General features: G+C 42.3%; 1 protein-coding gene across 7 annotated transcripts in view; it reads right to left on the reverse strand.

Annotated features, from left to right (window-relative positions):
- Window positions 1–10,231, reverse strand: part of CD47 (CD47 molecule) — a 45,392-nt gene extending 35,161 nt beyond the window's left edge. For all 7 annotated transcript variants that reach the window (XR_005832161.1, XM_040621207.1, XM_040621206.1 and 4 more), the window contains exon 1: window positions 10,037–10,231. Coding sequence is in view for 6 of the 7 variants with exons in the window: in XM_040621207.1 (XP_040477141.1) it covers window positions 10,037–10,079 (43 nt within the window). In the remaining variant the exon portion in view is untranslated. The remainder of the gene's footprint in view (window positions 1–10,036) is intronic.
- Between the last annotated feature and the right edge of the window lie 1,818 nt (window positions 10,232–12,049).

Raw genomic sequence — 12,049 nt, forward strand, 5'->3', positions numbered from 1 at the left:
ATACTGTGCTATAAACATCAGGGGCAATACTGTAAAAGTTAGGTGATAAGGCATTTTAATGTAATGATCTGGACCTTCTCTGACTGGCAGGTCCAAACTGTTTTATTTCTGGGAATCTGCAGTTTGAATTAGCCTCGGGCATGTCCATGGTTCACCTCTTCCCACTTCTTTACATTTCTTGCCATCCAAATATTAGGAAGCCTCAGGAAAAACCTGGACTCCCAGCTGCATTCTTCCAAGCCTTGGGCTTGTGAGTTATCTTCCCTGAGAAAGAAGTACTGGAGGTGGGGAGGGAGGACCTATAGTGTACAAGAAGAAGTCAGGGTGTGTGGGTGGCTCAGTTGGTTGAGTGCCTAACTCTTGGTTTCAGCTCAGGTCATGATCTCAGGGTTGTGGGATCAAGCCCCATGCAGGCTCCGCACTAAGCAGGGAGTCTGCTTGAGGTTCTCTCCCTCCCTCTGCCCCCCCCCCCCGTCTCTCTCTTAAATGAACAAATCTTTCTTTTAAAGCTTTTATTTATTTGAGAGAGTGAAAGAGAGAGAGAGAGAGCGCACACAAGCACCAGCAGAGGGAGAGGGAGAGGGAGAAGCAGGCTCCCCTGCTGAGCAGGGAGCCCGACACCGGGCTCCATCCCAGGACCCTCAGATCATGACCTTAGCAGAAGACAGACACTTAACTGACTGAGCCACCCAGGCGCCCCATGAATAAATCTTTAAAAAAAAAAAAAAGGAGAGAAAAAAGTACGATGCTGGATGCGAAAGAAAGGAAAGTGTCAGAAGATATACTGAAAGGTTTTGAAATGGACAAAAAGATTACTGAGTGTCCTTTCAATGGAGTGCTGGGAATTGTGGGACAAATTCCTTGGGAATATCTCATTCTGTAGGGGCCTACGCCCTTTACTGTGTTTATCTGTCTGAGCTATTTTACAATTTTGGTAAAACTGATGGCAATGCAAACGATTCATGTCCATAGAGATACAAATAAACTTTGTTCTGCAATTCACTTCTCCCTGGTGGAAGAAGAGATTTAAAAAAATCACGTTTTATTGCCCTGAGGATAATATTGCATCTATTTGAAAATTCATTTCACCATTCCTGATTGCCTATAAATGTGTCTGTTCTCTCAATTTTCTTTTAAAACTGAGATGGTTTTACTATCTTGCTGGTTTACTTGTTAATTAACATGTGAAATAAAATCTTTGATATGTGGTCATTTTGTATGTGAGTCAAGATTTTAAAAATTATTTCTAAAAATTACCCTTTAATAAAAGAGATACAAGTGAAGAGCTCAGTTATCCTAGCAAACTTTTTTAGAAGGCTCTAAGTAATAAGTGGTTGGTGAAAACTCCACAATTTCATCTTATGTTTCAAGAATGAATTTTCTAAAGAATACAGAAAGCACTAATAGCACTGCATTTTTTGTTGCAATAAAACAATCTTACAGCTGAAGCAATTTAAGTAGAATAAATGCTACCAATAAAATTCAAAGTAAAATTGACCTAGATAAGCCATAACTTGAATAACCCTTCTGCTAATTAATAATTAAGGGTAGTCCAAAAATGTCACTCCACCAGCTGTTAACTACAGCTTCATCCTCTATAAACATTTATAAAACAACAACAACAACAACACAAAACTACTAAGTAGTAAAATTATCTGATTTGGGTTTTCTCTCTTTTGCCTACTGCTTTCTGATGAAACATCAAAGTGAGAAAAAAAAGATTTAAAATATAGAGAGCAAATAAAAGCACATAGATAATTAACATGAATAAGGAAACTCTGAATAATCAAGATATGCCTATAGCAGTATAAATCAGATAGGAATAGATAAATATAACCATCAGTGATGTAAAAGCTACAGATAAATTAACAAATGAAATGGGATATTATTTTATATAAAATGCCAAAAATACTGGACTTCACAACCTCTGTAAATACAGACCACCAACTGAAAGCATCTCAGACCACAGTCCTGAAAACAGCTATTATATGTTGCAAAGAAGGCTCAATACATCCTAGTCACAGTACACAAGTCTAGCTCTGAAATGTACAAATGCAACTAACATTTACTGAGAATTACCTGATCTGAAACATTGCGATAGGATGAGGGGATACAATGATGGAAAAAAGCGAGAATTATCTTTTAGAAGCTTTCAATTCTCATTTGGAACAATGATACATACTTTTTATAATAGGAGGTCATAAGTGCTATCCTTTGGTATGAACAAAGTGCTACAGATGGGCAGGAGAGTTATCAGTCTTACAGATTTCTAAGAAAATTTGCATTGCTACTAGGGAAACAACAGAAGATTGTCACAGCTCCCGCCCATCTGGGCCTTCAATCATTTATCTTTTATCTGTTCCATGCAAAACCTCTCTCTCTCCTTTTTTTTTTTTTTTTAAAGATTTTATTTATTTATTTGACAGAGATAGAGACAGGCAGCGAGAGAGGGAACACAAGCAGGGGGAGTGGGAGAGGAAGAAGCAGGCTCATAGCGGAGGAGCCTGATGTGGGGCTCGATCCCATAACCTGGGATCACGCCCTGAGCTGAAGGCAGACGCTCAATGACTGCGCCACCCAGGCGCCCCTCTCTCTCTCCTTTTTAACACTTAAATCACTCCCCTTTTGCAAAAGCTTATCTTATCTCTCAAAGAAGCCTTGAGTCCTTTAGATGAGAAGCCAGAAGCTTCCAATACTTCCCACCTATAAATTTACCTGCAACCCCAACTATCCACACCCCCTTCACCTTCTTCCCCTTCACAGTTGTATCCCTTCACCCATTAGTTTTCATTTCTGCCTCCATACCCACTAGTCACCCCAAGGATTTTCCCTAGTTGATTATCAGCTTCCTACACCCCCCCATGCTATTCGTTGGTGTTCTTTTAACATATAAAAAATTCTTAAATATTAACCAACTTTTTAAAAAATCACTCATACTTGTCTCCCCTAGCATCCTAAAATAATAATCTAAATGCATTTCTTCACCTCCTATTCACTTCTTAAATCTCTGCCACCTGGTCTCTACCTCTTCTTCACTACAACAGTTCCCGCCAAAGCCCCCGATAATCCCTTGTGAAAAACTGAATGTGGACAGTTCACTCTCTATCTTGACTACTCTATAGTTCCTGAGCCAGTAGGCAGCTCCTTTCTTGCTCTTTCCTCTTGGCTTCTGTGATAGCTCTTGATTCTGAATTTCCTCTTATTGCTTTGTCCATCCCATTACAGCTTTCTTTCTTTATTGAAATCTATTCCTTGACTCACAAAATAAATATTAGTGTTCCTCAAAACTTTATATGCAGCACTGCCCTCCTCCCAACCCCCTGGGGCCCAGCATTCTCTCTTACTCCACAGTTATAACTACCTACATACTTTTTGTTTAACCAGGCCCCACTTTCTCCTTAACTGCAGACGTGGAAAGCCAACTGTCCGCTGTGTACTTCCACTTGAATGTATTACAATTCAAAGTCAACATGTCCAAAAACCTATTTACCCTCTTCCTAGCCTCCACCCAAATCCTCACCATTCAAAGTATTTTCTATTATCTATCAGTCAACCAGACCTTGACCTATAAGAATCATACTAGATTCCTCCCTCTGCTTAGCTATGAAGAATTCTTAGTAGGCTCAACTTAATGGTTCCTCAATCCAATGTCTGTTGTAAGAATTAAACATCTATCATCTCTCTTTTGAAATACTGCCATAACCTCTTAACTAGCTCCCTACGTCCAGCCTCAATGTTTTCCCATCTCAGCCCCAATGTATTTTCCACAGTTCTCAAAATAACTGTTCTAAATGCAAATGTGCACTCTTCTGTCTAATATACTTTAACAACACCCCCCCTCCGTTTCAAGCTAAATTCTAAGTGCATTAGCATGTAATACAAACTAGGTCCTTCAAGATCCTGTGCAGCCCCACCTCCTGTACTCCCTCATTTCCAAACTAAGCTCTAATCATAATGACCTACTGCAATTCCATGAATATGTACACGCCCCCTCACCCCCATCCATGCTTTGGGCGAGCTGGCAAACACTTCATCCAGTGTCCAGGTAAGAGCACACACTGTGGAGTGAGACCTTGGCTCAAAACTTGCACTTTCTAGTTGTATAACCTTTGGCAAGTTACTTAACCCCTGTAGTTCAGTTTCCTCATCCACAAAATGTGAACTGAGGTCGTATATACCTCACAGAGACTTTGTTAAGACTTTAGAAGACAATAATATTAAGTTCTTACTGCAGTGCTTTTGCATACATAGGAAATGTTCAATAAATGTCAGCTATAGTTTACTAACTTTGGTTCTTCCTGCTAGAACACAAGGGAGATGTTCAATCCTATTCCTCTTCCCTACCACTGCTCAATCGTATTCATTCCCTCCTTATTGCTCCCATTGCTCCCAGTTCAAGTGTTGTCATTGCACTTACTATTGAATCTTGAAATTACTGTTTTACTCAACGATCTCTCCATTAGGCTCAAACGGTAGAGAAACAAAGACAATGTCTTCATTTGGTATCCTATGGATCCAGGGCCCAGCAAGTACCAACCAATACATTCCTTAAAAATGTAAAAAATTTAAAGTATGAATCCCAAGAAAGGAAAACTGTATCAGAGAGGATTCACTCTTCTTACATATGTCAAGAGAATCCTCCACTGCTACTCACTTCAATAGACCTGATTATCGAATCAAGAAGCTACATATTTTAATGGAAAATCTTGATCAAGTCAGTTGCAGATTGCATGGAAGAGTTTCTTAAAAATTATACAAATGTGTTTAAGAATGATCTTCCTAGAGGATGATGTTTAAACTAGGTCTTAAAGGATGAGTAGGAATGATATAGAAAAGGAAAAGCTTTCTAGGCAGAGTATATAACATGTGCAGAGGAATGAGGAAAAGTGAGTAATTGGAGGCAGACGATTCTTCAGGTGAGCTCTAGGAAAAAAGGAATGGTTAAGAAATGGTGTAAAGGCTTCTCTGAATGTCATTCTAAGGAACAGGGGCTTGATAATATAAGCAACAGCAAAACACACAGACTTACTTTTATTTAAAAAAATTATACAGCAGCATGAAGGGCGAACTGAGGGCAGGAAGGGAGATGGGAAAAGGAGACCCATTAAGAGATCATTGCAACAGTCTAAGTAATTGACACCTGGAGAGAAGGCCAAAACATTACAGTAAAAAACAAAGAATATCAACGTAAGTTGGATGTGGGAAATAAGGGAGAAGAAGAGGAAAGAATTAAAGTCGTTTACTAAAAGTATGTGTAACTGGTTAGATCGTGGATTTTATAGAGAAAAGAGATTTTGGAAATTTACAGGGGAATATTCTTTCAATATTTAATAGGCTAAGTATTAAAGGACCTATGGTACAATGAAACGAGGATGTCCAGTAGACCCCAGGACACACGGATCCAGATTTAAGAAAAAAGGTCAGAGCTATGAAGACTTGGGAATCACCAAGATCAAAGCTGGTAAGTCAAATTGTGAGCATAAACAAGATTGCCCAGAGAGTCCCTGCAAAGCAAACAGAGAAGGAACCAGAGGATAAAATGCTGGGGAACAACAGTATTTATAGAAAAATCATTAAAGAGGAATAAACCAAGGAAGTGAGAAAAAGAAGTGAGAGCAGCAAAAAATACCACTGTGAACATCAAAGACGGGTCTTCATGTGGACAAAATAGATGTTAAATAGTATGGGTAAAAACAGCCTCTAGATTGAAAACTACATCATTAGCTTCTTTATCTACAACAATGTCAAAAGACTAGTGGGATCAAAAGTCAGATTGCATTTGGGAAGTGAATGGGAGGGAAGAATGAAGAGGCATTCTCTTTCAATAAATTCTGGAGTGTAAGAAAGCAGAGAGATAGAAGGCAACAGGAAAAGTGTGGAGACAGGGACCAGGGCAAGGTTTTTTGGTTCTTCTTGTTTATTTGTAATATGGGGTAAAACCTGAGCATGTGTGCAAGCTAGAGTGAAGGAGTCAATGGAGAGGGAAAGATCTACGATGAAAGACTGAAGAGTTAAGTGGAGTTGGGCAGGTCTCCAAATGGTGAAAGTGGAAGAGCGGCAGACAGGTGAACCTTTCCTTGGAAAGGTACTGAATAGGTAGGTATACTTCTGAAACTGGGGGAGGGAAGAGAATGAGATGGTTGCTTAAGATATTGTAGATAAGTTTAGTAATGGTGGGAGGGAAGCTGAGAGAGTCCACACCACACATCACTATTTTTGCAGTAGAGTAGGAAGTTAATTATCTGCTTGAAATGGATGTTCAGGAATGGGGAAGAAGACCAACAGTCACTAAGGCAAATGAAGCAAAGATCATGAGTAAAGATACCTGCTGAAAGTAATCCTACCAGTTTTTGCCATCAGATCAAGACCCTATTACGAAGAACTAGAGTCTAAAACCGAACTGGGTTAGAATTAGGGCCAAAAAGAGGGATTCAGACAGATCTCTCCTCAATAGAGACCAAATAAGGTCTAGGGTAAAGTAGGCATGTCCACAAGGTGTTCAGCTCTGACTCAAAGTAATTCCCTACTAGATTTAAAGTGGCCTTATAAGAACAGAAGTGATAAACCTAGAATTACAGGGGAGAGAGCAGTGTCAAGTCAGTAACATCCAGAATTATGGGCTTATCAAGCATTTAAAATATATTAGATGTCACCAAGAAATAAAAACAAATGAACAAAAATCCCTACTCTTTATAAGCTACATTTTAAGTTACTGAGAGGCATAGAGTCTGAAATTTATCTGTTATACGCAAGAGAGCCTTGCAAAGTGCTTAGAACATAGCATGGGCTCATACTTGCTTGCAACGGAAAAAGCGGTTTTGACAGACCCTGCACTTGCCAAATGCCTTGCCTTGGTAAGTGCGACATGTATTCAAATATGCACATTTATTCTCTTAATCTGAATCTCAAACTCTAGGGTTGACCAGATTCTGAGTCTTATCTAACTGTCCCATAGATAATGAATGCAATATTCAGAGGAGGGTATAACTATAATTTCGGTTTCAACTCTGTGTAACTACGAAGGAGAAAAATCCAGGTTCTATTGCCTCAGTCTAGGTATATCAGGATCAAATTTCTTGGGTGCTCTATATTTTTTTTACTTTAGTACTGCATTGAGTTTAACAAAATTGATCCTATACTAGTATTTTTTTTTTTTAAATCATGGAAGAACTAGGACACAACATAAAAGTTGCTTTATGAGAACCCAAGAGTGCATTATATTAGGCTGAGACACAAGATATCAAAATACAGAGATTTTTTAAAAAAATCTTTATAAAAAGCTGACAGCAAAAACCTAAAAGATGGCTAAAATGGCTATATGAAAACTGTATTACAAAAAGAACACTAAAGTATTAAAAACAATGCTTATTTGGCTATAGGTGAATGAACATTAAGAAATGCAAACTTGGTTTTAATAATATGAGTGATTATTGTGGACTTAGAATATTTATCAAACTTAGGAAAAACACCTATTTTTCTTCTGTAGAACGTGGCCTTTCAAATCTCCATTAACAACTCAGTGGCAAAGATAAAACATCTGCCAAAATACAGATGACAGCATGAGCAAGTGTCCTAATGGTAGGCATTTAGTGTAATGCTTTAACACACTGCCTCTAGACTGCTGCGGTGGCCCCATAAATAAGTACTTTTAAATAGGCATTTACTTCCTTAAAATGGCAACTTGTGTTTAAAAGTAATACATTCTTTAAGAGAAAAGAAAACATTTTCATTTAAGCAAAACGAATTACTACCAGGCTTAGGCAATAAAACTGTTTTCTAATCATGTGTACCCTTGATTTGAAAAACTCACTTCGAACAAAGAAAAATCATTCAACCACTGAAAAAACAGTCCATGTCACTGTCGTTATCTAAGTCGTTTTATCTGCCAGTTACTAAAAACTACTGAAACTACTGATGTGCTTTTAAATAAACTATAATTGGACTTATAGGGCATGGGGGAGGAAAGGAGGGTAGTAATTCATTCTGTGTCTTATAAACTAATAGGGGGCTTGCAGTTTGCCTGTAAGTAGACAGAAGGACCATTTCAGGTAACTCCTTTTACTATAAAGGTCAACTGAAACTGAGTGGCTTCCAAAAAATGCCTCTGATTACCAGTCATCTATAAATGAAACTGAAAGCAAAATCCAACTTCAATAAAAATAAACGTACACATCTGTGACTGTTTTACTCATTCTGAATTCTAAATTCAGTCTCTTAAATATTCTGGTTGATAATGACTTGTGTTCTGAGACTGTTACCATATCCTCATACCTGTTTTTTTTTTTAAACTACATATTAAACACACATAAAATCCACTATATCCTATGGCAAACACGATCACTTTCTGTTTTATAGTCAACACTTAATAGAGCTCAAATGTATAATGCCTCTATTTTGCTTTTTTTCAGGTTATTATTAAGGACAATAAAGTACTATAAATTGTGAATTCTGTCACTCTGTAGGGAATTGAGCACATTAATATTGCATGTAAATGAGTGCTAATTATATGTGACTTAACTATTATTAAATAAGGCCTAGCAGAAATCCTATTCCCAAAAGTGGCATTATACCAGTTCTTTCCCATCTGCTTGAAAACAGGACCACTGTTTTTAATAAAGTATATGATTTACATTTTTTATTCTTCTGACTAGCTTTGACGCCAACAGTCTGAATTAGTGATATTTTATTACAAATGTGTAATTTGGTCCAATATGAAGGCTTTCTGAGCGTACAACAGATTTCTGAAAGCAGTATTATTTTCGCTATAGTAATAGTAATGGCAACAAGCCATTAATGATGATGACAAGAAATACTACCTTATCTAATTATCAACTCTTTAGATAATAAAGACATCATCAACAGCTCCAACAACCCAGGATGTTTCAGAGATCGGAGAAAGTGGTAAGCAAGAATTTAAAGGCATAATGGAAATGGTTTGAAATCACAAGCGTTTATAAATGGCAGAGTGAGGCTAATAATCAGTTTAAAATCTAATTAATTTAGCATTCTAGAATTAAATGTAACAATTGCGTCTGCTACTCAAATTCAATACTGAATCTTATAAAAAGTTCACAGAAGACTATATAGATGTAAAGTGTGACAGGCAATGTAGAACCACGAAAATTCCTATTCCTCACTTTTTACAGACGAAGCACACGTTTAAAAAAAAAAAAAAAGGCAAAAGCATAATGGATTCCAAAAGCCTGGGGGGGGCAACCGCCTTTGGCGTTGAAAGACACCAAATTCCACTCTACTGCAAATACGTTTTGACTGGAGGTCTTCATAATTCAAGCGAAATCTGGATTACTATTAAAACGGTTCACCGAAATAAAGTGGAAAAACTTGAACGTACAATTTGGACTACATTAAAGTGGTTGATAGAGCGTGGGGGTAGGAGAGTTTCCAGGTAGCTTATTTCTAGGGTTTAAAAAAAAAAAGCGGCCAGAAGATTCTTCTGACTAAATGCTAGGCTGGAAATGCAACTTAATTGTTCCTTTATGTTTCCTTAACTCTATGTTCATGTGGGAGAGCAAACAGGAGAAATCCCGTCTTGCAGACTTCTCCAAAATGCGCACTTCTATCTCAAGAGGCCCGGGCCCTCCCACTCTCCCTCCTTCATCCCCAAATGCGTTTGAGCATCGAGGAGGAAGAGGGGTGCAAAAGAGGGGGGGCCCTAACAGTTGCCACCCCTCGCCTCTGATCGCGCCCTTTCTCTCTACAGTTAATTTTTGCGCGAGACGCACGGCTCCGAATCGTCCTCGGTGTGCATCTGGAGGTGGAGCACGGGGGAAGGAGATAAACCCCGCTCTCACCCTGGGGGAAGAGGAAGAGGAGGGAAAGGAAGGAAGGGGGCGCAGGATTACCCGCGGGCCCTCCTACGTTCGCACCCGGGGCGAGCTGGGCCCGCGCGTCCCGCGCTCTGACCACACTCTCCGGAGCGCCGCCGGGCCAGCCGGGGCGCAGCCCACACACCGGCGGGGGCGCCTCGGGGGCAGCGAAACACGAGCCTCCGAGCCAGTAGAGAGGGGCTACTCACCGCAGCACGCCGAGCCCAGCAGCAGCACCACCAGGGGCCACATCTTCGCGGCCGCCGCGGGGTCGCCGCCGGCGCCGCCGCAGGTGTCTGGAGCAGCCGCCGCAGCTGTTTCAAGCAGGATCGGCCGCCACCGCCGTCACGGGCAGGACCGGACGCCGCCGTCCGTCACAAGCAGGACCCGCCGCCCAGGCTGCCTGGCCGCGCGCACGCGCGCTCCTGCCACCCCACGCCCGCTCCCCCCCTTCTCCCGCCGCGCGAGCCGCGCACGCGCACTCGCCCCCGCCCCGCCGCCGGGACTGTTGACGCGACGCCCTCCTGCCTTGCGGGCTCGAGTCCCCGCTCCAGTCCGCTCCGACGAGGCCTGGATCCTGCTCCCACGCAGTGGCACGCGCCGGACTTGCCGGTCACGTCCCGTCATCCCCCACTTTCCACCCCCGCGGGTCTGTTTGCCAGCCCGCCACAAGAGGCTGAGGGCTGAGCGTGTATTCCTACGCTCACCGGGGACCTCCTTGCACCCGCCCTCTCGGCGGTTCTCTCCCGCCTCTCACACCGTCCTGGGCCCCGTGTCCTCCCTGCGCCGGTCCTCTTCCGCTTTCGCTCCCACCCTCACGCTTCAGGAGCGCCACCAGGTGCTGCTCCCTTAGACCTGGGCGTCTCGGCCCGCCCGAGCCCCCGATCTCTCTCCCGTCCCGGGTCCGACGTCCGCCCGCGCGTCGACCCTGCCGCGCCCTTGCCCCCACCTCTGGCCGCGCCCGCCCCCCCACACCCAAAGCGCGCGTCGCGTGGGGGCGTCGTTACGCTTCCCCGCGTTCGGGAAGCCCCGCGAGCTTCGCTGAGGGTCGGGCTGCGGCCGCGCCTCTCCGCAGCGGGCTCCCGCTCGGCCCCGGGGGCTCCCGCGCGGTCGCGGTTCAGCGAGCTCGCACTGCCTCCTGGGCTCTTGTTTCCGCTGCGGTTGTTGGGCTCCCGGCGCGCTTTCCCTCACCTTGTTCGTTACTATTTTCCTTCTTCGAACAGGGTTCCTCAAACAGTTCGGTCGTGGAGGTAAACATTTTTAGGTGTGGTTAATGCCAAGCCTCCCCAAGCCCCCGGGGGCGATCAGGCCTGATTGCACACGTTGGCCGACACACGACACACTCAAGACATCCCTTCCAGGACCCTCGTTGAGACTGGTGAGTGACAGCAACTCGCACAGCCCTCTACAGTTTGGGGTTATCATGCTTGAAAATTGGGTTCAAAATGTGGACAGGGACTTTGACGATCTCACTGAATCATACAGGACACATCCTTCATCCTGAAGCAAAAGCTCTACCTTTAACACTTAACCCTAAATGATGAACTCTCTTGTCAAAAAGTCAGGCTCTGGTGGCTACTCTAATGGAGTGCCTGTCTGCTCCCTTGTTTGTTTTTCTCTTACCTGATGGGAAAGAAAGCAGATTCCCACCACAATATCGCACGTCTCCAAATCCTCTACCCGTGGTGACTCCTCCATTGCACCCCATCCCCTTTGTTATTACAGGATATAAAATTGCCCCTCTCTAACACTGTAGCAGTATAATATATACTTGTATGAGTTTTTCTATAGTTATTTTATTGTGTAGACTTCTTCCTCATACCATTATCAATTCTTTCAAATCAGAGAATATTTTAAGTATTCCCTCCTCTAAGACTTCCTGTTGAACTGTGAAAACAGAAGGGGCTTAATAAATGTGTTGGTGTGACTTGAGGCAAGCATTGTTCCAGTAAAATTTGATTGTTTTTTAATGATTAGAAAAAGAAAGAAAAACAATCGCCTAGCAGATAACTCACTAAAACAATGGTTAATAATTATGGTGGTAATGATTTGAATGGCAGCCTTGACACCCTGAGGCTACCAAAGGGACTGATGGATTCTCCTCCAACTGCTGCTTATATGGATACAAAAGAATCATCCACCAGACTTTGAGCATTCAGGACATTGTGTATCGCAGAGCAGCTGGTTGCCTAAATAAGGCTGTCAGCTGTCCCTGAGACCAA

Source organism: Ursus maritimus, unplaced genomic scaffold (genome assembly GCF_017311325.1).
Source record: "Ursus maritimus isolate PB19 unplaced genomic scaffold, ASM1731132v1 scaffold_4, whole genome shotgun sequence".
Taxonomy (NCBI): domain Eukaryota; kingdom Metazoa; phylum Chordata; class Mammalia; order Carnivora; family Ursidae; genus Ursus; species Ursus maritimus.